The sequence below is a fragment of the Stegodyphus dumicola genome, chromosome 4, assembly GCF_044657685.1.
Source record: "Stegodyphus dumicola isolate Sdum_Otavi_A_Nest chromosome 4, ASM4465768v1".
Classification (NCBI taxonomy): Eukaryota; Metazoa; Arthropoda; class Arachnida; order Araneae; family Eresidae; genus Stegodyphus; species Stegodyphus dumicola.
In genome coordinates, this window is record NC_140771.1 from 168,354,121 (window position 1) to 168,381,213 (window position 27,093).

The 27,093-nt window shown below is 32.2% G+C and overlaps 2 protein-coding genes across 8 annotated transcripts in view; one reads left to right on the forward strand and one right to left on the reverse strand.

Moving 5' to 3' along the window:
• Window positions 1-668: 668 nt before the first annotated feature.
• Window positions 669-8,626, reverse strand: LOC146997749 (platelet-activating factor acetylhydrolase IB subunit alpha2-like). 3 transcript variants are annotated; one of them, XM_085815750.1, is made up of 3 exons: window positions 6,497-8,616; window positions 6,280-6,415; window positions 669-900 (listed from the first exon to the last, which is right to left on the reverse strand). In XM_085815750.1, the coding sequence occupies exons 1-2, from the start codon at window positions 6,860-6,862 to the stop codon at window positions 6,392-6,394; spliced, it is 390 nt and encodes a 129-aa protein (XP_085671876.1). In that variant the 5' UTR covers window positions 6,863-8,616; the 3' UTR covers window positions 669-900; window positions 6,280-6,391. The 3 variants fall into 3 exon arrangements, 1 of the variants encoding a protein (XP_085671876.1); XR_015040825.1 differs by having other exon boundaries at window positions 669-917; window positions 6,280-8,626; XR_015040824.1 differs by having other exon boundaries at window positions 669-1,165; window positions 6,280-8,626.
• Window positions 8,627-20,175: 11,549 nt separating this feature from the next.
• Window positions 20,176-27,093, forward strand: part of LOC118190799 (transcription factor SPT20 homolog) — a 137,747-nt gene continuing 130,829 nt past the window's right edge. For 2 of the 5 annotated variants that reach the window (XM_035361584.2, XM_035361585.2), the window contains exons 1-3: window positions 20,178-20,346; window positions 23,868-23,897; window positions 26,819-26,883. In XM_035361584.2, coding sequence (XP_035217475.2) covers window positions 20,314-20,346; window positions 23,868-23,897; window positions 26,819-26,883 — 128 coding nt within the window. In that variant the 5' untranslated portion in view covers window positions 20,178-20,313. Of the gene's footprint in view, window positions 20,347-23,867; window positions 23,898-26,818; window positions 26,884-27,093 lie in introns of all 5 variants that reach the window. The other 3 variants (XR_004758478.2, XR_015040826.1, XR_004758479.2) reach the window with 3 other exon arrangements.

The window sequence follows — 27,093 nt, forward strand, 5'->3', positions numbered from 1 at the left end:
AATAATAATAGGCATTATCTAACTATTAAGTAACGATAAGACTTATTCTAGAATTAAAATTATTTAATTTCCTGAATGCTTTAATATAAGTCTGGCTACACTCTTCTGTGTGAAGGACCACAAGCCCTTTGCCTGACACACAAACTTTTAAGCCTCCTTATTTTGCAATAAATAGTTAAAAATTAAAAAATGGGCTGTAACTTTAGCACTCATTTTTCATAATTATTATAAGACCAGTATATTCATCTTTTTGATTAGCAGCAAGTTCACTCCTATTTCTTTGTTTTTGAATGTTGAAAAATTAAAATATCTAATTATTGGTAGCTCTTTTGATATTGGAATGTGTGAAAGTTTAATTTGTATACAGCTTTACGTACTGAAACTTAACAAATATGCAAGTACTCTTATTAACCAGCGAAAAAAAAAAAAAAAAAAAAAAAGTGTCCACATTTTTAAGTGATTACAGTGTTTTTTAATCTTAATCAATGAAAATCAATTGATATCATGGATGATGAAATAAAGAATGAAAATATATTTTATTTAAGAAGAAATTGGGATAATGTATTAGTCAATGTCTTGTAAGAAACACTACTTATATTATGCTTCATAGATATGACTAATTCCTAATATGTGGAGTAATTTTCAGTAAAAAATAATTCAACAATGGATAATTTTTTCCCCAGACTTTATTCAGAATACATAATAATTATTTTACAAAGTTTTTATTCATCTTTTATTTCTGAAAATAAAGACATATCAGATAAAATTCCTTGACTAGAGCATAAATATTATTATTCAACCATATTACTCAAAAATTTAGGAGTTTCAGTTTCAGAAAATTCTCCTGGCAGAGCTTGCTCTTGACTTTTAAATACATACCAGATTCCTGCCAATCGTTTACTGAAAAATAAAGAAGACTAAATTCAATTGTGAAACAGCCAAGATCACTGAAAACAATGCACTATTCATTTTGCAAACATAAGCCTGAAATATTAAAAATGATCAGATTGAGATCAGATATGAGATTATTTATGAACAGAAAAATTTGCAGAACTGGCATACTATCCCATTGGCCATGAAAATTGGTGCAGAACCACTAATCATTCCTGAGGAAATCCTTCACAGTCAATGGGATGAAGTGTTAAGTACAAATTCTCTGATTCCTCTTTAAAAATAAGAGAAAATTTTGGCATGTAGGTCCCCGAGAATGCATTGTTAACATAAAATGAACTATTCTCTATTATCCACAATTGGGGGTATCACCCTGGCCAAAAGGGTTCATTGTTGCCTACTTTAACAATTTTCTCTTATACTACCAAGTTACATACAAACATAAGCATTTTTATTTGTTTATTGGCCATATAACATCATTACAAAATAAAGCAAACTAAAAAAAAAAGTGTTTTTATAGAAACTGTATGGCAACAGATGAATTGCAAAATATTTGTCCATTATACTTTATATTTTTCAAGCATCACCAAAGGAATGGAATGCTGTCCTGAAAAACATTTCTTAATTTAAATTTCTTTAAATATATCAATCACTTAAAATTATATGCTTGTATATCAATTTCCGGAATTTAATTATATTAACTGGCGTATTTAAACTTTGATTTTTAATCCTCTGATAAGCATAGTAGCATACTAAAACACCCCAGCTCATATTATCAGTTTGCAAAATATGTGAAGGACAAATTATTTTCCATTTAGTGCTAATAGCAAATATTTTAGCTAAAACCTCACACCATGTATGAATTAAAATTTGATACTCTTGCCCACATGATTTATTTTGTGGATCATAAAATTCAAAAACCATATCTGGAATATTTACTATTATTAATATCCAATGACAATTTAAATTTGCAGGGATAAAAAATAATTTCGCTGATTTCAATCTTGTTAGTAATGGATCTTTAATACAAAAATTTGGTTTAGGAATTTGTAAATTAGACTTAACAAAGGCAAAATCTTCATAACTGTTTAATATTTTAAATAAAAAAGCATCAATTATAGTATTATAGAGCCATCCTTTTCGAAAACATGAAGATACAGATTTAAACAAGTATTCTTCTTCATTACTTATAAAAGGATCTATAGATTTTAACATATATGGTGTAATTTCAATATCATGTATTTTTAAACATGATTTGGTCAAATCTTTATTCATTCTAACACTTACTGAAAAGTTTTGCTCTGCTGAAGATAAATTTATCTTTTCCTGTGTACAAGGTGGAACATTCTCGGTTAAAATATTATAAATATATTTTCTAAATTGAAGGGTATCTAAAGGAAGATTTAAGGCTAATTTATTTACATGTTGAAATGCATAATAACAGATGAAGACCCCACAACTGCTTTCATCATTTTGTAAAGCATGCGGTAGACACTGAATATCCCATGAACCGTTAATTTGTAACTCACTGTTAATTACATTAGACCATTTATTAGTTAAGTTTATGTATTTTGGATTGCATGAATTTATTAACGAGTCATATAAATAAAAGGTATTTTTCTTTAAATATGCTATGATCAGAACCCAATGAGAATCAATGAAGCAGGAATCAATAAATATTTGAAAGATTTCAAAGAAACAGGAAAAACATTTCCAAGTGATAATGCATCAGATAAGATAAGCTGGGTAATCGAGGAATCAGCAAAAATATATTGATCATCACTTTCTAAAATTTTGTATAAAAATGCATTTATGATTACATCAAATAACCACGCCCTAACAAAATCTGTACAAACCGATTTTATAAAAAATTCTTCACTTTTACTGATATAAGAATCTAAAGACTTTAAAGCAATACGATTGATACTATAGCAGCCAATTTGTAAAATTCTTTCAGAAATATCTTTGCTAGATTTTAATGGAAGGGAAAATGATTTATTTTGATCAACACTGGTTAAATCACATAGATATTTATCACTGTCATTTAAATCAAATGCTACGGCTTTAAATTTAATTTTCTTTTCCACACATTCATTTATTTCTGGGTCATCTACATTATCATTAAAATCTTGATTCTTATTCTGCTGACATTTCTGTAATTTTCTCTTTTTAGAAGTTTTAAACAATTGTGGGTTAAGTTTTTGATTTGGTGAAACTGGACATAATGCACTTGAAACTGCTCTTGAATTTTCATTCGAGTTTAAAATTCCTCTACATTCTGAAACTAATGAATTTAATGTTGTATGAACACACTTTAACATGACATTTTGGACTTTTGGTTGTCTTATTAATTGCAGTAATTCTTCTACAAGCTTTTCACATGCATTTACTCTCTGTTCAATACTTTGTGGATTGTAATGATTAACAGAATACACATTTATTGATTTCATACTTTCATTGCATTTCTGATTCGATTCAAGATTAATCCCAGAGGGATTAAACACCCAATCATTTTGTTTATTAAGGAATGAATGCACTTTATGTATATGTTTGCACAGCAATTTATCTAAGCAATTGCAGTGATACAAGTGACTACACAATGAGACACATGATACTTTAGGGCATCTATAAAAGCAAAAATCCTGACACGGACAAATTTCAAAAAGACGCTGCACAGTATATATTTTATTTTTTGTCTGAGAACAAACAGTCCAAGAAGTATCAGAGCATTTATTTACATCACTGTCCCTAATTTTTAGTCCTCTCTGATGCCTACTTAAACAAGAAATGGAATTTCTGGGAGATACATTAGTGTATAATTTATAGGTATGATTTAAATATTTATCTTTCTCAATTGTCAGAAGTGTAGAAATTAAAATATCTAATCGTCTATTATGTCTCCGCTTAAAATAAACAGTTTTCAACTGATTGTGAAAAGATTCACAGTACATGTTAGTATCAGTAAATGCATGTGGAAAGTTCTGATAACACAAAGCCCATTCCTCTAATCTATTTTTATAATTTTCAGAAAAATATTCAATAAAATCTCTACTTTTCCTAGAATAGTCATTCAAAAACTTACTTATTTGATCATGAAAAGTGATCTGGTTTCTTTCATGTAATATATTTGTTAATTCTCCTAGCATTTTTTGTCGCATTTCCTTATCTACCACTTTAGAATTTAGTTGCCGGAACCAACTTTGGCGTATGTGACACGAACATAAAAGATGCTTAACATCTTGACCAAAAACCTTTGAAAATGCAGGATATGTAACTTTGTCATCATCTGTCATTACACAGTTTACATATAAATTTGGTACACGACACTTTAAACTATTAAATAAACAATAAAGAGTGTCAGCATCTAGAAAATTAGTAATAAAATGAGCAACTGGATGGCCACAACCAAATTCATCAGGTACTATAAGATTAAGAAGGTAAAAATCATACTGGTTAGTCTTATGTGTAGATTCGATACATAAAATCTCTGTACAACCTTTTATCATCATTTCTTTCTGTTCACGCGTCTGAAGACCAAGAGCAAACGATACTTTATGATTTGGAAGATTATCTAGATCAGTTGGACCGTACAAAGTTGAATTATTCTGAGGCTTATATAATAACACAGGATTGTATGCTTCACATTTTAAAGTTTCAATGATTGAATTAACAGAATTGTTTAAATATCTAGAATAAGCAGAAATAGTTTTACGGGAGACAAAGCTTTCCTTTACAGGGAAATTATTTCTATTCTCGCGATTTCCTGATCCATCTTGTAAGATATCCCTTATTTTTTGTGGAGGCACAGACAAACGTAAATTTGCTTTTATCAAACACCACGTACTTTGTTTCAATGGCTGATATTTACAATTTTCAAACTTTTGCTCATGATTATGTTTAGGAAAGTAAAAAACAGAGATTTTATTCATTTCTTCACAAGCCCACATTCTGACCGGAAAACATACACTTTTTGAAACTGTACCTTTTTCATTTTGGTGCATTACAGTCAATTTCGGACCCCCCTCCAGTCAGAATAGGACACATAGACTTATTTTTCTTCACTGGAGAATTAATTTCACTGCTTTCTACATGATCTTTTAGTAAACAAAATTTATTAAAGTGAAAGAAACTTAGGCCTGAACTACAAGAAGTGCTTTTTCTGGTCATAGAAATGTTCTTTTGCTGCAAAACATAACTAGAGGCAAAGTCAGAGTAAAAATCATTTTTTGTTGTACACAATTTAGGTTGTGAAATATCAAAATTTGTTGAATCATTTTTTAAACTCCCTTTGCCACTAACAGAAGCACAATACAATGGATAACAATCACTGAAAGAAACAGCACTTGCCTGCTGTACACTACAACCAGCAGCAGTGACTGCATTCTTTAGTGATGATCCCATGTAGGCCATTACACTTCTTAGGCGCAAAACAGCTGAAGCAGCATTCTTCAGATGCAAACTGCCACTAACAGTCAAATCCCTCCTTGGACACAAACCATCACCAAAAGCATGAATTGGTTTCTTCTGAAAACTAGCAATTGGGACAGTAGTGTTCGTAGAAGAATTAACAGTGGAACTAGCACTGCTCCTCAGAAAACGGCCAGAACCATGGACTGCAACACGCCTGGAGGAGTCAACATCAGCAAGGATATCATTTCTATTCTTCCATTCTGGGAGTGACGTTATTCCTTGAATGCAAACCAGAAGCAGCATTCTTCGGATGACAGCCAGTATCACGGACACCAACAAGTCTAGAATGACAACATTCTCAGGACTTAGGCCTGGGGTCGCAACGTTCCTTGGACACAAATCAGAACCAGAACGAGGGACGGCAGCATTCCTTGGACGTGAACTAAAACCATTGACATACTTAAAATGAGAGCCAACACTACATATGGCAACATTTCTAGGATGACATCTAGGTTTAGTCCCATTCCTTACATGCAAACCAGAACCAGTTCTATGGACAGAAGCGTTCCTTCGGCGAGATCCACCACCATGGCCAGCAATGCAAAGAGACCGAGAGCTAGCATCAGGGTTGGCAACGTTTTTCGGATGTGAGCCAGGGGTGGTATCATTTTGCAGATGCAAACTAAAACCATCTGTGTGGTTAACAGCATTCTTCGAATGAGAGTCACCACCATGGACAACACATTTAAAACGAGATCCAGCACCAGAAATAGCAACCCTCTTCAGCCGAGAGCTAGAAGCAACTTTAGCAGCATTTCTCAAATCAGAATTAGCCTTTTTAGTAGCATCTACAGCACAACCATGCTTTAAAACAGTTGAATAGAGAGGATAAGAAGGGCTTGCAGAAACAAAAGAATCACTCAGAGGTGGAAAATCCAATGTAGTAAATGAAACACAAGGCAATACAAAAGGACTTACCTTTGTAGAAACTGGCTTTGAAGTCAAAACAATCTTGATATTATCCAGGAAAACTGCCGCAAGTTTCTTGTTCCCCAGACGGTTTAGATGTAATCCATCCCTAGCCAATAACTTAGCTCCAAAATGATGAGACGACCTGCAAATAAAAAAACGCTTCTCGATTTTGGCAGTACTTTTCAAGTTGAGAATTAATTTCTACAATCTTTCTATTAATTACCTGTAAACGGTTCAAAGCTGCTACTCGCTGATTTAAAGTTGTGAAAAAATCTTCACCACGTGGTAGGACATCTGAAATGATAACATTGATATTCGGGTTCAAACGTTTAATATCCTTAAAGAGGCAATCGTACTTTTTAAGAATATCTTCAACACTGTCATTCGAATTGTTGGTACCAACATGTACCAAAATCAAATGGTATCGATTATCCAAAAAGGATATCTTACGTCTTAACCTTTCTATCGTTGCACCAGGAAAAGAATGTAAATCTACTTCATAATTCAGAAGATTCGCCGGTAAATATTCATCCAAATATTTAACCATTGAATCTCCAATTATAAGTAATTTCATCTTTTTTGGTTGCATATCGGCAAAACAAACAACTACAAATCGAAACACAGATCAATAATTATATATGCTGTAAATAAAATGCGGAACAGCTTTAGTATAGCCCACCTTCAAAGTTTGGCGAATTTGGTTTGGCGCCAAAGCACATGAAATACGTTGTTTTGAAAAATGGTTGCCATCCAGATTTTCGACGAAACTCCGTGTTTAAAAAAATGGTGGCCATCTTGATTTCACCAGAAATCGTGGATAATAGAAATAAGTTTATGACTATTATACACGGTTTTAAGAGAAAGAAATATTAAGAAATGATTAATAAAAATGATTAAGGTTGGATGTAATTTTAAAAACAATACCGGAAACCTTTAGCTATTTCACCTTTAATAAATAATTTGGTGTGTCTTTAATAAATAATTGGTGGTTCACCTTTAATAAATAATTTGACGTCACAATGTATTCTCCATGCTACGCGTAATTTGTATTTGCTCTTTAAAAAAAATAATGAATTGTTTATTATTGTAAATTAACATCAAATTCTTTAAATTTACATTTCTGAGCTTAGGCGTAACTGAAAATAAGTATAATAAACTGTTAATATTTAAAATTATCATGATACAGTAAGCGAATTCTACCAGTTATTACAACGATAAAGAACGTCGCAGTCTCTCATACTTCATACAGCTTCCATATTTTCAGAGATTTTTAAGCTTTAGCATTTATACAAATAAAAAAAAGTTTTTTTTTAATTAATACTCTGGAACATATCAATTTTATCATATTTACAAATTAACGTTTTGCTATGTAACAACATAATCCCTTATATACCAGTAAGTAGACAATTTTCATTATTTTTTAAAAATTTTAAACTTCGCATTAATGAAAAACAGGTTCTTAAATTTCTAAATCACATTATATTCTTTGTAGGCAGGCATACTAGAATTCTACACATAAATTAATAAAAAATTTAATTTCTCACAATGAAAGAAAATATTATAAGAAAATAAATACTACAAATTAGGAACACTAAGCAATACTTCACATACACACACACATACAGTGTCTCACGGTTGTAGGAAAAAATGTCACCCGGAAAAAAGGGAAACGGAAAGAATGTCCCCGGAAAATAAGGAAAGGAAAAAATGTCACCCTTCGTTTGCAATGAGAAATATAAGGCATGTTTAGAAAGATCGCCAAGCTGGGTGATAAAAGTTTTATCTCAACAACCGTAACTTCGGATGACCGGAAACATGTGCATGTAGAAGCAAGCAGATGTGTTGGCTGCTTGTTTCTTCCATGGAGCCTACCTCCATGGTTTCTTCCTTAAGGTTAAAAATAGAGGGTTGTTTAGAGAAGAAAGCTTTCGCGATGGAAGCCAGGGGAAAAAGCGGGTTGTCCAGCGTCGGTCATTGTCAGGTCTTTAGTAATTACTCTCCTCGCACCCCATGTAGTTATAGCCTTAAGCTGCGGTTTAGTGAAACATTTATTGACGCACTATAGAAAACTAATTCATCCTGAAAGCAACAGTTGTAGATGCAATTTCAAGTTACGGTTTGCGATAAGAACAGGACTAAATTTTTTACCTAATTAATTTTCGCATAATTTTTTTTTTCTCATTTGATTTTGATTAAAAGTAACGCATCTGCACAGGAAACAATTGTTTAATTTTGCACTTAAGTTTGAAAACAAGAATACCACAGTTATTAAAATTAAGAGGTTTATTTCAAAATTATTAGTCCCTGAGGGACTAATGTTTTCAGTTTGTGATTTTGCGTCGAATCACTCTGAATGTCCGTTTCACTTTTCAAACTGTTGCCACCAAATATTGTGATAAAACAAGAGCCATCGAGTTTCGAATGACGTAATCCTACTGCTGGAAGCCCAAATTTGAAATTTGGAATTAGTTTTATTATCGATTTTATATTTTGTAACGAATTTTTGATTAACAAACTCAAGAATTTCAAAGCGAGCCATGGCAACGTTGTACAGAAAAAACATTTTTATCTCCAGCGCGTGAGACTGTGAATCGGAAATTCTAAAAATGTGCTTAATTTAAAATTATTTTGCGATACTGCTCTTGAACTGAATTTTATGGTTTAAGTGCGAAGAATATGATATTTAATAAATAAAGGTAACACACAAAATGTTAAAAAAAAGAGGCCCATTTGGACGTAATTTAAAATCTGAAACCTTTCAGATTTTTTATTTTACTAAAATTTTAAAATCTAATTAAAATGGATCCTATAATCACGCGATCTGGATTTAAACATTTAATATGCAATGAACCCTCTTATGGCGACCTCTTCCAAAATAATTTCTCAGAGTAGAAATTAACACTTGTACCGAGCATTATCTCTTTAAGACGACCACTTCCACCAAAGGCTAAAATAATTAGAAACGCGGATGATCGTATTAGAGAGGATTTAATGCATTTTACAATGCACCAATGCGTAACCTACTCAGAGCCTGACCATCTAGTAGCTCATAAGCGATTGGCGACCATCTCCTTAAGACGATCACTTCCAAAAGTGACAGGCATTTCTATAGGTATAAACAAACGCTTGCACTGAATATCATCTTTCTAGGGTGGTGATCTTCACAGAATACCAAAAATCAACTAGAAACATGGATGAATTAGGATTATTCAATTATGGCAAAGCGCACGAGGGCTATCTACCTAAAGGGAGGGATGCCTTTGTGGAGAACTTTCTAAGGGAAACTGGCTCGTATACATATTACACATGGGGAAAACCACGAAAGTGCCCATGCAGCCAGCCCATTCGCGGTATTGGAATCTCGGACCGAACTACCAGTGTTCAGCATCTTTACCGCTCGGCCGCTTATAGGCTGAAATCTGATGGATGGCTGATGGATACCTTAGAAAGTATTTTTACTTATAGTAGTTATATTAATTACAATTACGTGTAAAGCTTATGGAAACTTAAAAGCGGCCAACCGGTTAAGTTGCTGAATACCCTGGTTGTTAGATCTGGGTTCGATTCCTAGCAAAGCAGCTTTTCGTGGTTTTTCCCCGATATAACGTGGTTACGAGCTAGTTTTCCTTAGGAAGCCCTCCACGAAGACAACCGTTCTCTTAGGCAGATACCTTTCGTGCGCTTTGTTATAGTCAAGTAAATCAAACCAAATTAAAGAAGCTTATTCCTTCTACTCTCCAAATTGAGCTCCAAATAAGTCATACGTGGGAGCTTTTCGTATTCATAACGTAAAACGTATCAAAATGGAAAATTAAATAAATTTAATTATTTAACTTGGTTATCTAGAATTCCAGTTTTTAATTTATCTCTTGTTTCCAAAACTCTGAGCATGAATAATTGTGTAATAAAGCATAGACCGATAACTTTGAAATTCAGAGAATAACTTAAATGGCCTTCGACCACTAGCAGTCGAGAGGTAAAAATCGTTGAATATTGGTAGTTCGACTGGCGTTCAAACCATGGCGGATGTGCTGCTTACCAGGAAATTTTCGTGTTTTTCTCCATGTGTAACATAAATACGAGTCAGTTTCTATCAGACGTATGAAATAATTTTTGTCAACTACTCGCTATAAACAGTCCTCCATGAAGGCATCCATATTCACTTCGGCAGATAATCTTATGGTACTTTGTCATAACCTAAATAATCTGATTTGATGATTATGCTAATTTTTTCTCATACTGGAGCCTGTGATGCTTTAATTAATGTTTTATTTATCATAAACTGTGTTAACTGCTTTAAATTAACCAAATCAGGATTTTTTTTCTGTTACATTTCCTTTTTGAAATTTTTGACATCATTTTAGAAGCCTAAATATGTCAGATCGCTTTATCAAGACGTATTATTTGTAACTGTTTTACATATAAGTACAGAGAATCTCATGACGGTGAACTCTAAAAGTGTTTCCTACAACATAAACAAACAGGCTTTTATACATTTGCCTCTCTAATGCAACCGTCTATATAAGTGGCTTAAAAATCGCTTGAAGCGGCCATTAGTGGTCGCATTATAGAAAAGTCTCATTATATTTGCATTTTTGTGGCATTTAATAATTTCAGTTACATGTATGCCTTAAAAATTATAATATTGATTTTTCAAGGTCGTGTAACAACTTTCAATATAAAATAGAATAGTAATAATCTTTTACATTCCATTCGGATTATTGTATTCGTACGAAAGCCTTGAATCAATTGTTGATCATTATTTTGTACGTATGTTAGTGCAAAAATTTTTAAATTCTTAATTATGATATTTTCCAATATTCGGGCTTTAAATGCCCAAGTTATTTAATTTTATGCCAAGATTTAAACTTTGTGCATTTACAATAAGAAGATCTTAATTCTGGAACTTTTTAACATCTGAAGCTGGTTAAAACTGGTTGAAATGTGTTGCAGTCGCAGTTCATGCAAAACCATTCTCGCACTGATTTGTTTTATGCGTAATTTATAGCAATTTCCCTAAGTAACCAAATTTTAGATTTATATCATTTTGTTTTAAATTGTGAAAATAAACAAAAAGAAAGGAGAACATTTTTCTTTCTTACATTATAATTATTTTCAGTTCATCTTTTATGATAAATAATGTATTTTTCAATTTTCCTCAACTGTCAAATCTTGTTGTATTTCTAAATATCTTTAGATTATTTACAGTCCCTGCAATTTTAGAGTTTTTATGTTAAACTCTAAAATAGCTATTAGAAGAATTATTAGAAGCATTTGATGCAATTAATGACGCATGAATTTGGATTCAATTTAATCCCCTTCATGTAACATATAATGCTGTAATTTACGTAATAGCATTTAAAATTTTTGAATATATTAACACAAAAGGATACGGCAATGCTGTTACGGCATTCGACAAAATATGTCTCGTTTACGTATATACCAATCTTTGCAGAAGGAAGAAAATTATAGCCAAAGCAGAAAATTTCTAAATTCAATTTCGCCAGATAAATTTTACATAAAATGAAAAAACAATTTTCAGTACACATAAATAATTAATTGAATGAATGTAAATTTTTAATGCAGAATACATAAATTTATTTTCAGCTCAATGTAAAACTGTTCCCACGCAAAATTTATATTATAAGAAAAAGTTAAATGTCTGTTATGTCGAATATTTCTTCACTTAGATTGCAGAGACATTCGATATTTTATGGAAGCAGAAGACTTGAAAAATGAGCAACCCCCTCTCTGGGAATCGAACCGCGGATCTCTGGAATACGCGCCCAGCGTGCAGACCACTACACCACGAAAGCACGTCAAGAAGGCTCAAGTCTAAAATTTATGCATATTTAGTATTAATTCTATATTTTGCATATTAACATTTAAAAAAATACCTGACTAAATTACTCCTGGACGGTTGTGCCTATGGTTTGTTTGGTCAAGTGCGATTCATTTGTAAAGTATTGAATGGTGTACTCGCTTGCAAAACCTTGTGAATTTTGTGTTTCTTGAAAAATCGGCAATACTAAGTATGATTGCTAAATATTACATTCTTTTTAAGGGAACATTATAGTATAATAATAAGAATATTTTCTCCTGGGATATACTTTTATCAATGATATGTTACTGTAGCGCAGTTTTGCTAAATTATTATAAATCAGTTCTAATTATTCTAAGCTGATTTACTAAGACTTGGAATAATGCTCAAGGCCGGCGCTAGACGTTTTGCCGCACGGTGCCTGATTTACAACTTCAAAATTCTGCCGCCTAGCTCTTTCCAAAGTTCTAAAAATTTTGCGTTCTCTCAATTCTGCCGCCAGGTGCGGCCACACCGATTGCATATGCTCTGGCACCAGCCCTGATGATACTAGGAATGAGTAGGAAACGATAATTCAGATAATACTTATTATCTGAATTGTCATTTCCTCATAAACATGATGCTTATTAAAAATTACAGATGTTTTAATTAATAACAACCTTAAAAACTGGTTGTTAGTAGCTTTAATTTTGACTCCATACACTTCAACAATTAAAAAAGCCAAAAGATAGGAAGTTTCCTTGTTTTTGAGTCCTTTTCTAATACTGCTAAAATTCTGCATGATATTTGTTTTAGAACTGCTAAGAAACTGCTAACAAAATTTTAAATACAAAAGTTATACTGCAATTTTAAGTCTGAAAAGTAATTAATTCAGACTTGAAAGCTCTTGAAACATAGAACTTGAGCTCAAAACAATAAGAATAGAATTTTGCATTCATTTTTTTTAATTATACGATTGTTGCTTCATTGATAACAATGTTATAAATAGTTCGTTTAGAATTACACTACAATTGCTGCATTAGAATCCATATTTCTTACTAATTATTTAAACATGAACATGAGAACTATAATATTTATATGTACTTTTTTATCTCCAAAGTCATAAGTTTTCTCATAAATAGGGAATTGACTGTTTTCAACAGTTTTCACCTCTTCGTCAAGAAACATTTCTCTTACGGTCCTAATTAAAAATTACAGAACAGCAGAACATAATCTATCTCACGAAGTTTGCTAAAACAAATTCTTTCGCATTAATTTTGAATTTTATTTAACTCAAATTTATTCAATATTTCGAGTTCTGGATAATCAAATTAGCGGTATCATTCTAAAGCTGCAAAATGTAATTAAGAAGCTCAGCTTCGTTTTTAATGATTCATTTTACCACGCCACTGGGGAAAAAAAAAAAAAAAAAAATATCTGAGTTTTCAGATTTCCAATTACGTCCAAAGGGCGTTTTTTTAATGTTTTGTGTGTTACCTTTATTTATTAAATATCATGTTCTTTGCACTTAAAATAGCAATGCCGCCATTAAATTACCATAAAATTCCATTCAACAGCAATGCCGCAGCATATCTTTAGAATTTCCGATACACAGTTCCGCGCGCTGGAGACAAAAAGGTTTTTTCCACCCGTAGAGTGTTGCCGTTGCTCCCTTATCGCTGAGTTTGTTACTCAAAAATTCGTTAAAGTTTTGAAAAATATAAAATCGATAATAAATCATATTCCAGATTTCAAATTTGGTCTTCCACATGCCCATATTCGTAGGAGGATTACGTCATTCAAAATTCGATGGCTCTATGTACCATTGTTTTATCACAATGCGAGAAATATACATATATTTATGCAGATTTTTCATTATTTAAAGGAAAATCTGAAAGCTTTCATATTTCATATTGCGGCCAAAAGGATTTTTTTTAGCGTTTTGTGTGGTACCTTTATTTATTAAATATAATGTTCTTCGCACTTTACCATAAAATTCAATTCCACAGCAATATCACAAAATATTTAAAAAGCGCAAAATTTAAGAATTTCCAATACACAGTTTCGGGCGCTGGAGATACATTTCTTTTTTCGTACAGTGTTCCCGTTGCACGCTTTTAAATCGATGAGTTTGTTAATTAAAAAATTCGTTAAAGTTTTGCAAAATTGGGAATAGCTAATAAAACAAATTCCAAATTCGGAATTTCAAGTGCTCATGTTCGATTGGAGTACTACGTTATTCAAAATTGGATGGCTCTAGGTACTGTTGTTTTTTGAAAATGCGAGAAACATTCATGCATTCATGCAGAATCTTCATTATTTAGTTTCTTTAAATATAATGCATGGCAATAATATTTTGTAGCAACAGTTTGAAAAGTGAATCAACGCAGAAAGTGAAACCACGCAAAATGTCGTTTTGAGACTAATAGCCCTTTGGGTCTAACGCCCCTTTGGGCTAAAAAAAAAAAAAATAAATGTTAAATTAGCAAGTTAAAAGTCAGAAATAGCAACATTTAACCGATAAGAAAGTCAGAACTATTTACTACCTCACTCGAAAAATGCAATTTTGAATAAAATGATAATTTTGCTTCTTTATTAAATTATTCTTATAACAGGGCTTGCATGAATGGATTATATTCTACTACAAGAAATTTTTTCATACCAATAAATTGCCAGAGTTAGAGACAGAAAGTACAGTAAACCCTTTCTAAGATGACCACAGGTTCATAAGATTTTGAGCTTTTGCGAATTATAGAAATAGCTCTCAGCACCGATGTCCAAGTTCTCAGAAATACTGATCATCATAGGAAGATAATCACCAGGAAAAGTTCACAGAAGAAAGTTCACTGTTCACATTCGGAAGTGCATTATTCTATAAATGAAAGTACATTAAGCTGATTCGATTGCGTGTATGGCCGTATCTATTTATATATAGGAAAAATTTTATTATAAAATAAATAAATTGTAAAATATATGTTACCGTTAAAGCGTATAATTAAGTTATTTCCTCGAATAAGTATTTCGCGGGTGGGGGAACTAGCCAAGCCGGTTTAGCTAATTATTTTAAAATAACTATATTAATTAGTATAGAATATAATATTTTATAAACTAACTAATGATAAATGCCGCCCAGACGGTGTAGTGGTTAGGGGAGCCAACTGCGATACCTAACGGCTTGGATTCGAATCCAGGGAAATGCATAGTTCTAATTGTCCGTCCCTTCATAGAAGGGAAAGGTGGCCCACCTATTAGGTGACTGCATAATAAAATGACAACTGCTTCTGGTCAAGTCGAAGTCGGCTGAAGGACCATCATTCATATTTAAAAAAAAAAAAAAAAAAAAAAAATTTCAAAGGTTTCAGGTTTTAAACTACGTCCAAAGAAGGCGTTTTTTTTTTAACGTTTTGTGTGCTACCTTTATTTATTAAATACCATGTTCTTTGCACTTAAACCATAAAATTCATTTAAATAGCAATGCCGCAAAAGAATTTTAAGAACGCATATCTTTAGAAGAATTTCCGATACACAGTTCCACGCGCTGTAGATAATTTTTTTTTTCGTATAGTGTTGCCATTCCTCGCTTTTAAATCGTTGAGTTTGTTAATCAAAAATTCGTTAAAGTTTTACAAAATATGAAATAGATAATAAAACAAATATCAAATTTGGGCTTCCAGATGCCCATATTCGCAGGAGGATTATGTCATTCAAAATTCGATGGCTCTATGTACCGTTGTTTTATCACAATGCGAGAAATATGGATATATTTATGCATATTTTTCATTATTTAATTTCTTAGAATATAATGCAGGACTCTAACATTTGGTGGCAACAGTTTGAAAAGTGATTCGCCGTTTATAGTGGTTCAGCGCAAAATCGCAAAACGAAAAGAATAGTCCTCCAGGATCAAAGTCTCTTTGGAACACCACCTAATGATAAACCGTTAAAGTGGAAAAAAAATTACACTATAAAATACCTGTCGTTTTATAAATTAACTGATGATAAACCGTTAATGTTTAGAAAATTATATTTCATATTACGGATAGCTTAAATAATAACGGAATGCATAATATAATATTATTGTAAGATTCGTTAAATCGTAATAAAAAATAACAGACTATACTACGCCAATAGTTCTGTTTAGCAGCTTTCGTGTGCCGTCTTTACTGACAATTCGTCATTTATCAACACTTTAATGTGAACAAGCTGTTAGTTTCCAGTTACGGATGGATGAAATTTAGTTTAAAGACCGGCAATCATTATTTAACAGAGGAGAAACATTTGCTCCCCGTGAATTCTTTCCTTCCGGGTGAGGTGGGTCGGTTTCTTTAAGGAAACGGGTGAAGCAATCCACGGGGGAGAACATACGATTTTCCCGCAGGCAAGTTGGAAAAACATGCTATCGAAATGACCTTGATCAGCTGCAGCCAGGTCTACGTCTTACCCTTAAAACCTCCCTCAAGAGAGCCCGCTATAACCCTGCCCGTTTAGCAGGTTTCCCTATCTCCAATCGGCGACATTATTTGGCGAGATTTTAGAGTTCCTTTTTTTCCGTTCCTTATTTTCAGAGTGACATTTTTTCCGTTCCTTATTTTCCGGGGACATTCTTTCCGTTTCCCTTTTTTCCGGGTGACATTTTTTCCGCACACCGTGTCTCACAAAAGTGATGGGACACTTGTGCTTTACAAAAGGAAACCGTAGTAAAATAAATTTAAAAAAAACATGTAAAAATTTTTTGTGGGTGTGTTTCATACTTAAATTTAGTAAAAATTACTACATAACGTATATTTTCTCAAAATATTAAAATATCAATTTAATAAAAATACAATTGTTTAGAACGGAGCAAAAAATGGCTCACATAAGTGATGGGACACTTACTTTTCCATCAAATATTTATCCAAAAATTTTACTTTATAAAAGGTTTTAATATTTTGTTGGATTTCCTTTTACTTTTAAAACATGATTTAATCTTCTTAGGATGGATTCGACTAATTTGTTTGCGATTTCTGGAGTGATTTTACCCCATTCTTCTTGAAGCACCGATTTTAATTGTTGCTTTGAAGAAATGGTGTGTTTGCGAAATTCTTTCCTGGGTTTTCTCCACACCAAGAGTTTACCGTCAGAATCAAATATATTAAATTTACTCTCATCAGCAAATATAACTTCATTCCAGTAATCAAAATTCTTATTTATGTTGGATTTTGCGAAAGCCAGTCTGAGGTTTCTATTCTTTTCACTCACGAAGAATGTTTTCCTGGCTGCTCTACTGTGATATCCAGCAAATCGAATTACTCTTCCAATAGTCTCAGGATTAACAATTACTCCATATAATGCTTGTAAATGAGCAGCAACTTTAGGAGCACTCATTCTTGGATTTTTTTTAATATTTCGAACGATAATTCGCTTTAGTCCATTTGATAGCTTTGATGGTCGGCCAGGTCTTCTTTATCCTGAATCATATGATTCTTTTTATATCGTTTAATGATATTAAAAACTGTTGAATGACTCAGGTTAACGGTTTTAGCAGTTTCTCTAATAGAATTTCCACGTTCAATATGCAACTTAATAACTAATTTTCGAATTTCAGGCAAAGTTTCTTTTCGTTTAGCATTCATGGCTGCACAGAGATAAAAACACAAAAATTCCAAAACAAACTGGAGAGAAATACTGCAGACGATTGCGATAAATTATTGCCAATTGCTTTGAGTAAAAATAAAAACCCCAAAAAATATTTTTATTGCTTACTTCAGACGATTTTTGTTGCATAGTACGTAGTAGTATCTAATGGTGTCCCATCACTTATGTGAACCATTTTTTGCTCCGTTCTAAACAATTGTATTTTTATTAAATTAATATTGAGAAAATGTATGTGATGTAATAATTGTTATTAAATTTAAGTATGAAACACACCCACAAAAAATTTTTACATGTTTTTTTAATTTATTTTATTACAGTTTCCTTTTGTAAAGCACAAGTGTCCCATCACTTTTGTGAGACACTGTATTATCAAAGAACTCATATTATCAAGTGCGATTACGATTGCAAACACTACGTATTATAATAATGAGGTAAAAGTTACTTATAGGGTCAAAGTTTACAGTTTTGCTACTGTTGAGTAGATCGTCGGGCTATCGATATATATCGTAAGTCGGAAAGCATTATAAACATATCAAAACCAAAACATTAAAATACAATTTAAATGAAAAATGATGTCTTAAATATAATTCACAATTAAAAAAACGATACAAATTTAAAATACACACACGATATGTTAAACATTGCATATAAAATACATTACATTACAGCTCGTCATCACACATTATCTCGTTTTCCTTTGTACACAACGATCCGTATTCGCCCGAAAAACATCAAAGCTCGGTGTCCATGTACACATCCATCTATTTCCACCTTAAAAATATCAGAGAATTGCACAACCTCGGCATTGCGCACTACATTGGCTCTGCCCATGTACACATCGATCTATTTTCACTTAAAAAACATCCTAGAATTGCACAAACTAGGCACCGCGCACTACATTGGCTTTCCCCATGTACACATCGATCTATTTTCACTTAAAAAACATCCTAGAATTGCGCAAACTAGGCACCGCGCACAACCTCGGCATTGCGCACTACATTCGCTCTGCCCATGCACACATCGATCTATTTTCACTTAAAAAAACATCCTAGAATTGCACAAACTAGGCATCGCGCACAACCTCGGCATTGCGCACTACATTGGTTCTGCCCATGTACACATCGATCTATTTTCACTTAAAAAAACACCCTAGAATTGCACAAACTAGGCACCGCGCACAACCTCGGCATTGCGCACTGCATTGGCTTTGCCCATGTATATAGTGATCTCTTTTTACTTAAAAATCAGAAATTGAATAAACTCTGCATTGCTCATATACTAAGAAATCTGCTTTCACTTAAAAGAAATCGGAGAATTGCAGAAATTCGCGCATAAGCAACTCCATTGATTCGCTTTGAAAAAAAAAAAAAAATTTCTAGAAAAATTGAGCTTACTACAGGCGAATCAAGATCCTAGCCTAATTGATTTCTCAGCCGTACATTTCTTGCAAATACTACCATTCGATGACTTTTTCTGACTAACTAACCAGCATGGTATCTTACATTTTTCACAGAAAACGTTATCCTTCAATAATCGACAATCCATCATAAATCCTCTAAAAAGTTCATACTCTATTGTTAATTCATACATAAAATATCTGTTCCCAAACTTTTACGCTTGTTTGAAAACTCCCACCTTAAATTTTCCTTTATAATCTCCTGATACGAGTATTTAATTACAACATCACTAACAGCAGTTTTAGAGCAAGCAATAATTAAACGCAAAAATATCACCTCAAGTAGCCAAAAATATATATACAAAATAGTATTCACGGTATCTGAGCGTTAAAGAATCGCCAATAACAGTGTTACGAATTGTGTATTTAGATATTAATTTTAGTAGAATTCTAATTTAAAATGTTGTATTTCCTCCTGCAACGCAGCGTGAGACAAATTTTAAGAGAAATCTATACCGGAAAAGTAAGAATACAGGGCACGTGCATTAAACTTTGAGTAAACGGATATGTCGGTAATTTGTATTGAAATTGAATAAATGTAACTGACTACTAAATTAGCTGTAACCATAATTCTATCCTCTTGTTTACATTGCGTTTGGCGAATAGTATGGGTTACCAGATCATATCATTTATCGCCGCTCTTGGTGATATTTTTTTTGTTTAAAATTCCGGGTGGGCTATACTAAAGCTGTGCCTAAAATGCAACTATAAATTAAATGAAAATCAAACACTAATCATAAATATAACAAAATACAAATAATTATTAATAGAAAAAAAGAAGATAAATAGCTGAAGGAAAGCGAGAAAAATGGCGCAAAAAATACACACTTCACACTCGCTAATTAACACGTGAACTAAATTAGCGCCAATTCTTGACCTCGCGGAAAAATTTACGGGAAAAAAATAACGCCAAATGCTCGCCAAGCTTTGTTGCCAACGGAGATATCAAAGGTACATATCCGCTGATGACGTAGAACCCACTTCCGGGTTCCGATTTGCGGAATTCTGTAAAACTTCTTTGTCTGTCCCGAATCTCGCCAAAAGTCGCCAAATCCGGTGTGTACTCTATACTAGGATTAAGCGAAAGCATGAACATGTTGTGAAATTTATTATCAGAAAAACGAAATATTGAAACACAAAGGTATCCATCATGAATGAATATCCCGATTTGAAGATACCTGCGGTAAGGAAATGCAAGATTACTTTGCTTCTAATTACATTCAAAATTTAACTTAAAAGCTCCTAAGGAAGAGTGCCCTTAAAGTATTAATTGTTCCCAACGGTTTCTCATAACCACGTCATATAGTTCAAATTCTAAGCAAAATTGAAAAAAAAAAAAATGCTATGTACTGCTTATCAGTATTGAGTCATTTGTTTTAAATCAGAATATCCGCAAATGCTATAAATAAAATAATTTTATAAATATGAGGTAAAAGTTTACAATTGGGTGCCCCTTGTTTTTTGGCGATTCTTTTTTGACGCCAAGAAGACACAATTTCAAGATGGCCACTACACAAAACCAAAATAAGAAGTTAAAGAATTGCATAAACTCTGTGTACACATCAATCTTCTTTCACTTAAAAAAAAACATAACAGAATTGCACAAACTAGGCATTGCGCAGTGCTTTACATTTGACCATGTACACATCAATCTATTTTTATTTAAAAAAAATCAGGAGGCTAAAGCAATGTTAAACTATCATGGTAACCAGAGATGAGATTTCATCGCCAAAACTTTACAAAAAATTGTCGCTAATCGAAGGGGCACGCAATTCTACACTAGAGCAAAATATGATTTTAAGTCATTTTATTTATATGTGCTATAAATAAAATGACTTAAAATCATACTTACGGAAATCGGAAGTTCTTTACAATCCGAAAAATTTTCGCTAAACATATATTTGCGGGTGCCCCTTAGCGATTTTTGGCGGTACATGGACTGTGAGTTTGCGCAATTCTTTGCACATACTCGGTATCTATGTACACATGACCTATTTTCACTTAAAAAATATCAGAGAATTGCACACCCCCTTTGTCCATGTACACATTGATCTGTTTGTACTGAAAAAGTCAAAGGAACAGGCAATTCTACAGTAATGCCTAGCAAAAAATATATAATATAAATCTCAGTGAACTACATTTTAAATCAAGCAATGAAATAACATAAAAAAGGAAATTCACCTTAGAATCTATACAAAGATAGGATTTGTGTAGGATATTCACTGCACCAAGGAAATATCCACTTACCTTATTTAGAAGTTTCGAGTCTTTAGTCAAACAAAATTCTTTAACAGCATCCCAAAACTAAAATTATCTGTATACTGGCATCGCCACATAAATTCACAAAAATAAGAGTAAAAAATATCTTTCGTAGTGCCGATATCCTCTGACATTCAACCATGTGCATTTCTTTCGTACAAACGGGACACTTACAGTGGCTACTAAGTAAACCTTATTTTACACACCAGTCAATTAATGCTTTTTCCCCTTTCATTCCAAATTGTACATAAATTAATCTTACCACATTCAGCTATTTTACTGTGTAAAGCACAAAATAAGCAAAGTACTTCCTAACCAACATCCAACATGTACAAGCTCTTACAAATCTTTTCCCATTATTCAAATTCACTGCAATCACACAACCATTTACATCATAATAGGGTTTCCATAACATTCAACTACTCAGGTTACCATAAATGAAACAACAACTTTACGATAATCCAAGGGGCACCTTTCTATATACTATAACCAAATTTTCTATGTAGTAGAGTTAAAAATTGAATCAATTTACTGTACATTTTAATGCCTTTCCATGAATTTCACCTCGCTGTTTGATTTTATTTAATGGGACACAGCCTTAGACTTTGCTATCATTCATCTTAAAAATATTCTTAAATTAAAAAGGTAGTGGTGATGTGGTTATGAAGGAAAAACGTCAAACTGATTTTTGATACAAAAAGGTATTTTTCCATCAAGATAATGTCTGCATTTCTGTGTCGTGTCTGCATTCACCAGTTGGACTCTGTATGGACTCAAATGGGATTTTTTGCTACACACACCATATAGCCCTGACATCACTCCTTTGGACTTCTACCTTTTTTCACACCTGTAGCTGTATCTTGCTGGTGCTATGTTCCATTCTCAACAGGATGTCCGAAATAAGGTGGGTATGTTTTTGGACTCATGGCCACCAAGTTTCTGAGAAGAAGATTTTGAAAAGCTAACAAAACGTTGGCAGAAAATCATAGATTTGGGTGTGATTACTATCTGCACTAAAAGTACTGCTTTCACTTTTTTAAAACATTATTAAGAACGTTTTTTGGTGGAAAACTTTCGTTACAACCGGATATATGAAATTAAGTGTATATCAATGAAAAATCAAGGTTTTATTGTATAAGAGCCTTATCATACCAATTTTGACATGTGCATGTGGAACTTGGACTATGAGGTGCACAAATGAGGGCATTTTTCCCACTTTTGAAAAAAAGATTTTAAGAAGTATTCTTGAGGAATACAGAAAGATGTTGTGTGGCGTAGAAAATCAAATTTGCAGCTATATCTCTCATATAATATCCTGACATCATTAATTTCATTAATGACAAAAATAAAATGGGCAGGCCTTGTTATCAGAATGGATGGTGACCTTGCAACCAAAAAAAGGCTTTGACACCAGACCAACAGGCACGTAGAAAAAAGACAGACCAAATTGAAAACCAAAACTGGAAAATGCTACCAGGGAGAAGATTGGCTTGGAAAAAGCTTCTTGAGAAGGTTGGGATCCACTTTGGGCTGTCGGGACATTGAGGAAGGAAGGAAAAGAAACTTATAAGGTATTTCTCCCTCGTTCTTATCATGCCTTCGTGGTGTGGTGGTCTGCACGCTCGGTGCATATTCCGGGGGGTTGTGGTTCAATTCCCAACGAAGGCATTGCTAATTTTTCACATCTCCTGCTTCCAAAGAAAAGAAAAAAAAGGAAACTTAATGTCTGTACAAGTGGTGCCTGAACTAAAAGGGTGGGAGATGATGACTTTCCACACCCAGGATTTGGTGATTGGGTCCTCGAAAAACCTCAGTAGCCCTTTAAAAGGGGGAGTATATAAGGTATTTCTTTTCTGCCTTCATGATGTGGTAGTCTGCACGCTGGGTGTGTATTCCAGAGGTCTGTGGTTCAATTCCCGACAAAGGCATTGCTCATTTTCACATCTGCTTCAAAAAAAAAAAAAAAAAGTAATATCTCTACAAACTACTTGGGGGAAAATAAAGTATAAATTAGAGCATGCTTAAAACATTGAAATATTCCTTCTTGAAACTGCTATTTTATTATACAAATTTAAAAATAGTTTCAAGTAATTTATAAAATCTAATGATAATTTTAATACTGGGTTAACATGCTTGACAAAGGAAAGCAAAAAATTCAGTAGAGTATCAAAATTGAGCTGTTATTTGTAAATTTATTGCATTTAGCAGCTCCACATCATTATTAATTTTTTCTGGTTCTTTTTTTTACATCTGTTTATTTTTCTAATTTTTTTCAAAAGAAACACAATTTTGATTGTGTATTTATCTAATGTTAAGTTATGTAAAGTAAATAAAGTTTCTTGTGACAAAATTTCAGTTGATTAATTATGTTTCATATATTATATATGTATAACTTTTTTATCAATAGTTTTCTAATATATATATATTTTCTTTTTTTTTTTTTAGTTTAAATCAGAATCTTACACCAGAGCTCAAGTATGTATCAATTAAATTCATATTAGGTTGAGTTTGTCCTATGTTCTAAATATAATTTATATTGTTTGCAAATTTGAAATTTTATTTTCAAATATCAGTTACTAAATATTAGCAAAATGATCTTGCTTTTCTTTCATGTATATTATTCATCATCTTAGCTAAAACCTGCTTGCTTTGAAAAAGGTTTTGAGAATAATTTTGGTTTTAGAAAAAATATTGATTAAGTTTGAAATGTGAACTTGCATAAATGTTTGGACATTTTGAATAAACACTTAATGTTTGATAAAAACATAAAAATAGCTGGACCAGTATTTCTTCAGATATCCTTTATCTAAAATTACAGATTTCACATGCCCACATGCTTTGTTAGCAATTCAATGAATTTTTTCCTGCAGGAATGTTCCATTCGTCTGCTACTTTTATTAGAACTTTCAAAGAAATGCCATTTTTCCTTATTTTATCCTACTCATTCCATACTTGTTCAATATGATTTAAATCTGAAGAATATGGAAGAGATCTTATAATTATGAGACAGTTTTATAACAACCACAAGCAAACATTTCAGGCTGTATGTTTAGGACCCTTATCCTAACAGACCCTTAACAGAGCTTAAATGTATAAGGTCTACTGGAAGATTCAGTCTATTTGTGAAGTATAAGAATATTTATCATACAATGTAATTTGCAACTTAAATTATGACTGCCAATATGAAGATAAATTTAAAATACAAGTTTTGAAAAATATGTTTTCCATAGAGTCAAAGAAATCAAGTAGTGCTTGGCTGACATCTGCTCCAGTTTTGAAATTTTTTCCTTAAAAAAATTTTGCAAGTAGAAGTGCAAATGATAATCGGAGGATGCAGCATAATTTCCCAGCCTAGCTGTGGGATTTTTTTGATGAGTTACCAAAGCAGTAAGTGGTTTGGCATTATCATGATGCAGTATGATGTGCTTCTTATTGAACATTGCCAGCATCCTTTCTTTCAGCTTTGTTTAAATCATCCATTTGCTAACAGTATCTCTCTGAATTGAACTGTGACTGGCTGTGATTGTAGTTGGGAAATTTTAATCAGTAGCTCTTAATAAAGTTCCTGTATTAAGTACTTTACCATTTTATTATTTGGATTGCTTTTGGACATGGTAAGAAATAAAATGTGGACAGATAGTATGTGAAGCATGTTGTTTCCAAAGAGTCATTTCATCTAATGCTGTGGCTCTCCTGCTGTGCAAAGGAGAGTTTATGTTTCGTACAGGTTGAAACAGTAAAGGTGCATTGCATAATTGTAATTTCTGGCATGCTTTTAATCAGCTTGAAAAAAAGAATATGATATATTCTTTGATTATCATAAGATCATGTGAGGCATGGTCCCATAAAATTAAGATTTAATTACTAGAAAATTGCTTTGTGTGATGTGTTTTTGTCGATGTGAGATTGTGATTTGGGGAGTAGAGAATGTAGTTGGTGGTTTTTGTATGATTTCACCTTCGATGGTCCAGACTTCTTTTGAATCATGCATGTATCTTTGAAATATGGCTGCTTTGTTTCGACTTCCCGATCACAAATTTTGGTGTGCAGTGAATTTGGGAAACTGCTGGTTAGTGTGATTTTGAAATTAACTCTGATCTTAAAATCAACAATTTAGGCAATCTAACTTTTCCAGTCATGGATGAGATATTTTGCATTGTCTTATTATTTTTGCATATTCTGTTATGAAGCTAAATGGCGTTTTTTTGAATGAATATTACTTACATCTTGGCATCAATTCGAACTGTATCTTCTAGAATTTAAAGTGCCATTGCATTGAAAACAACACTTTTGAAATCATATTAACAGTAGTTGGAGAAATTATTTGCAAGAAGGCCACCAGAATTTGAATACAAGAAATAAACTGTAAGCGAGGAATCGTATGTGAAAAATAAACATAACCGTAACTATGTTACCTTACTTTTTTTATTGTTTCGTGTTATTTTCATTTCATGGTAGCTGTTATAGCAGAGAAGTACCAAGCATTCATTTTAGTGGGCAATATTAGCTCATTTGAGTATGTGCTTATAAAAGTGATAAAATAGTAAATGTACAGTAAGTTTAGTTACAAATTACACACTGCATAAGTATGAAGTAGTATTGTACAATAAGCTTAGTAATCAACTACACACTCTATCAGCGTGAAGAAATATATTTCGTACATAAATCTCTGCATCAATACAAATTTTTTTAATATGTGTTCTAGAAAGAGTAAATATCTTAGAACATCTTTTTTAAATATCGCTGAAAAACCGGAAACAAGACATTAAATTATACAAAAGTATATTTAATTTCAGCTTTGTATCTAATTTTGGGTAATAAACCTGATAATATCGAGTGAATTTTTGTTTCTATCATGTACGTATTAAGTTCAGTACAAAAGAGATTTTTAAAGAAGATTTATTAAAAATATATTAAAAACTTTTATTGAGAGCTAAAATACAACATGAAACTGGCAGTAGTTATTAAATTTAACTCAGCTTAGTACCACAGTAATAGACTTTTAAGATTTCAAAGAATCATGTTTACCATTATGTGGATCTTTTCAAGTGTTCTTGAGGAGTTATTGATTTATGGTCATTTTTTTATGTATATAAGCAAGAATAATACATTATTCTTGCTTATATACATAAAAATTTGCTTAATTATGTATTATTAATGTAATAATATATAATAATGCTTATGTAACTTAGCAATGTATGAAGTAAAACTATCATAGTCTAATAATAAACATAAAATCATGTGGTAGTATATTATTTTTGGTACTGTTTTTCCCATTTACTGTTATATCTGTTTTTAATAAAAAAATATTTTGAATTACCTGAATATCTTGTCAATAAATCAGAAGTCTTATTTTTATATAGAAAACTTTTTGTTTATTAATGTTTTTCTTCTAGCATTTACTGCATAAAGCCAAATATGATCCTGAGTCACTAATAGAAAAAGGAACTCAAAGCAAAGGGTAATAGTAATTTCAGTAATTTTTTATGTAGAAATAAAGCAGGTGAAATATTGAATTAATTACATTAAAATGATAATTCATGGCTGTTGTGAGAGAGCATTTTTTTTTCTCTTTTACATTTAGATTTTTGATTGTTATTTTTTAAAAATATTTTATTATTTTTATCTTTAAATTTATATTTATCTCAATAATAACAAATGTATATATATG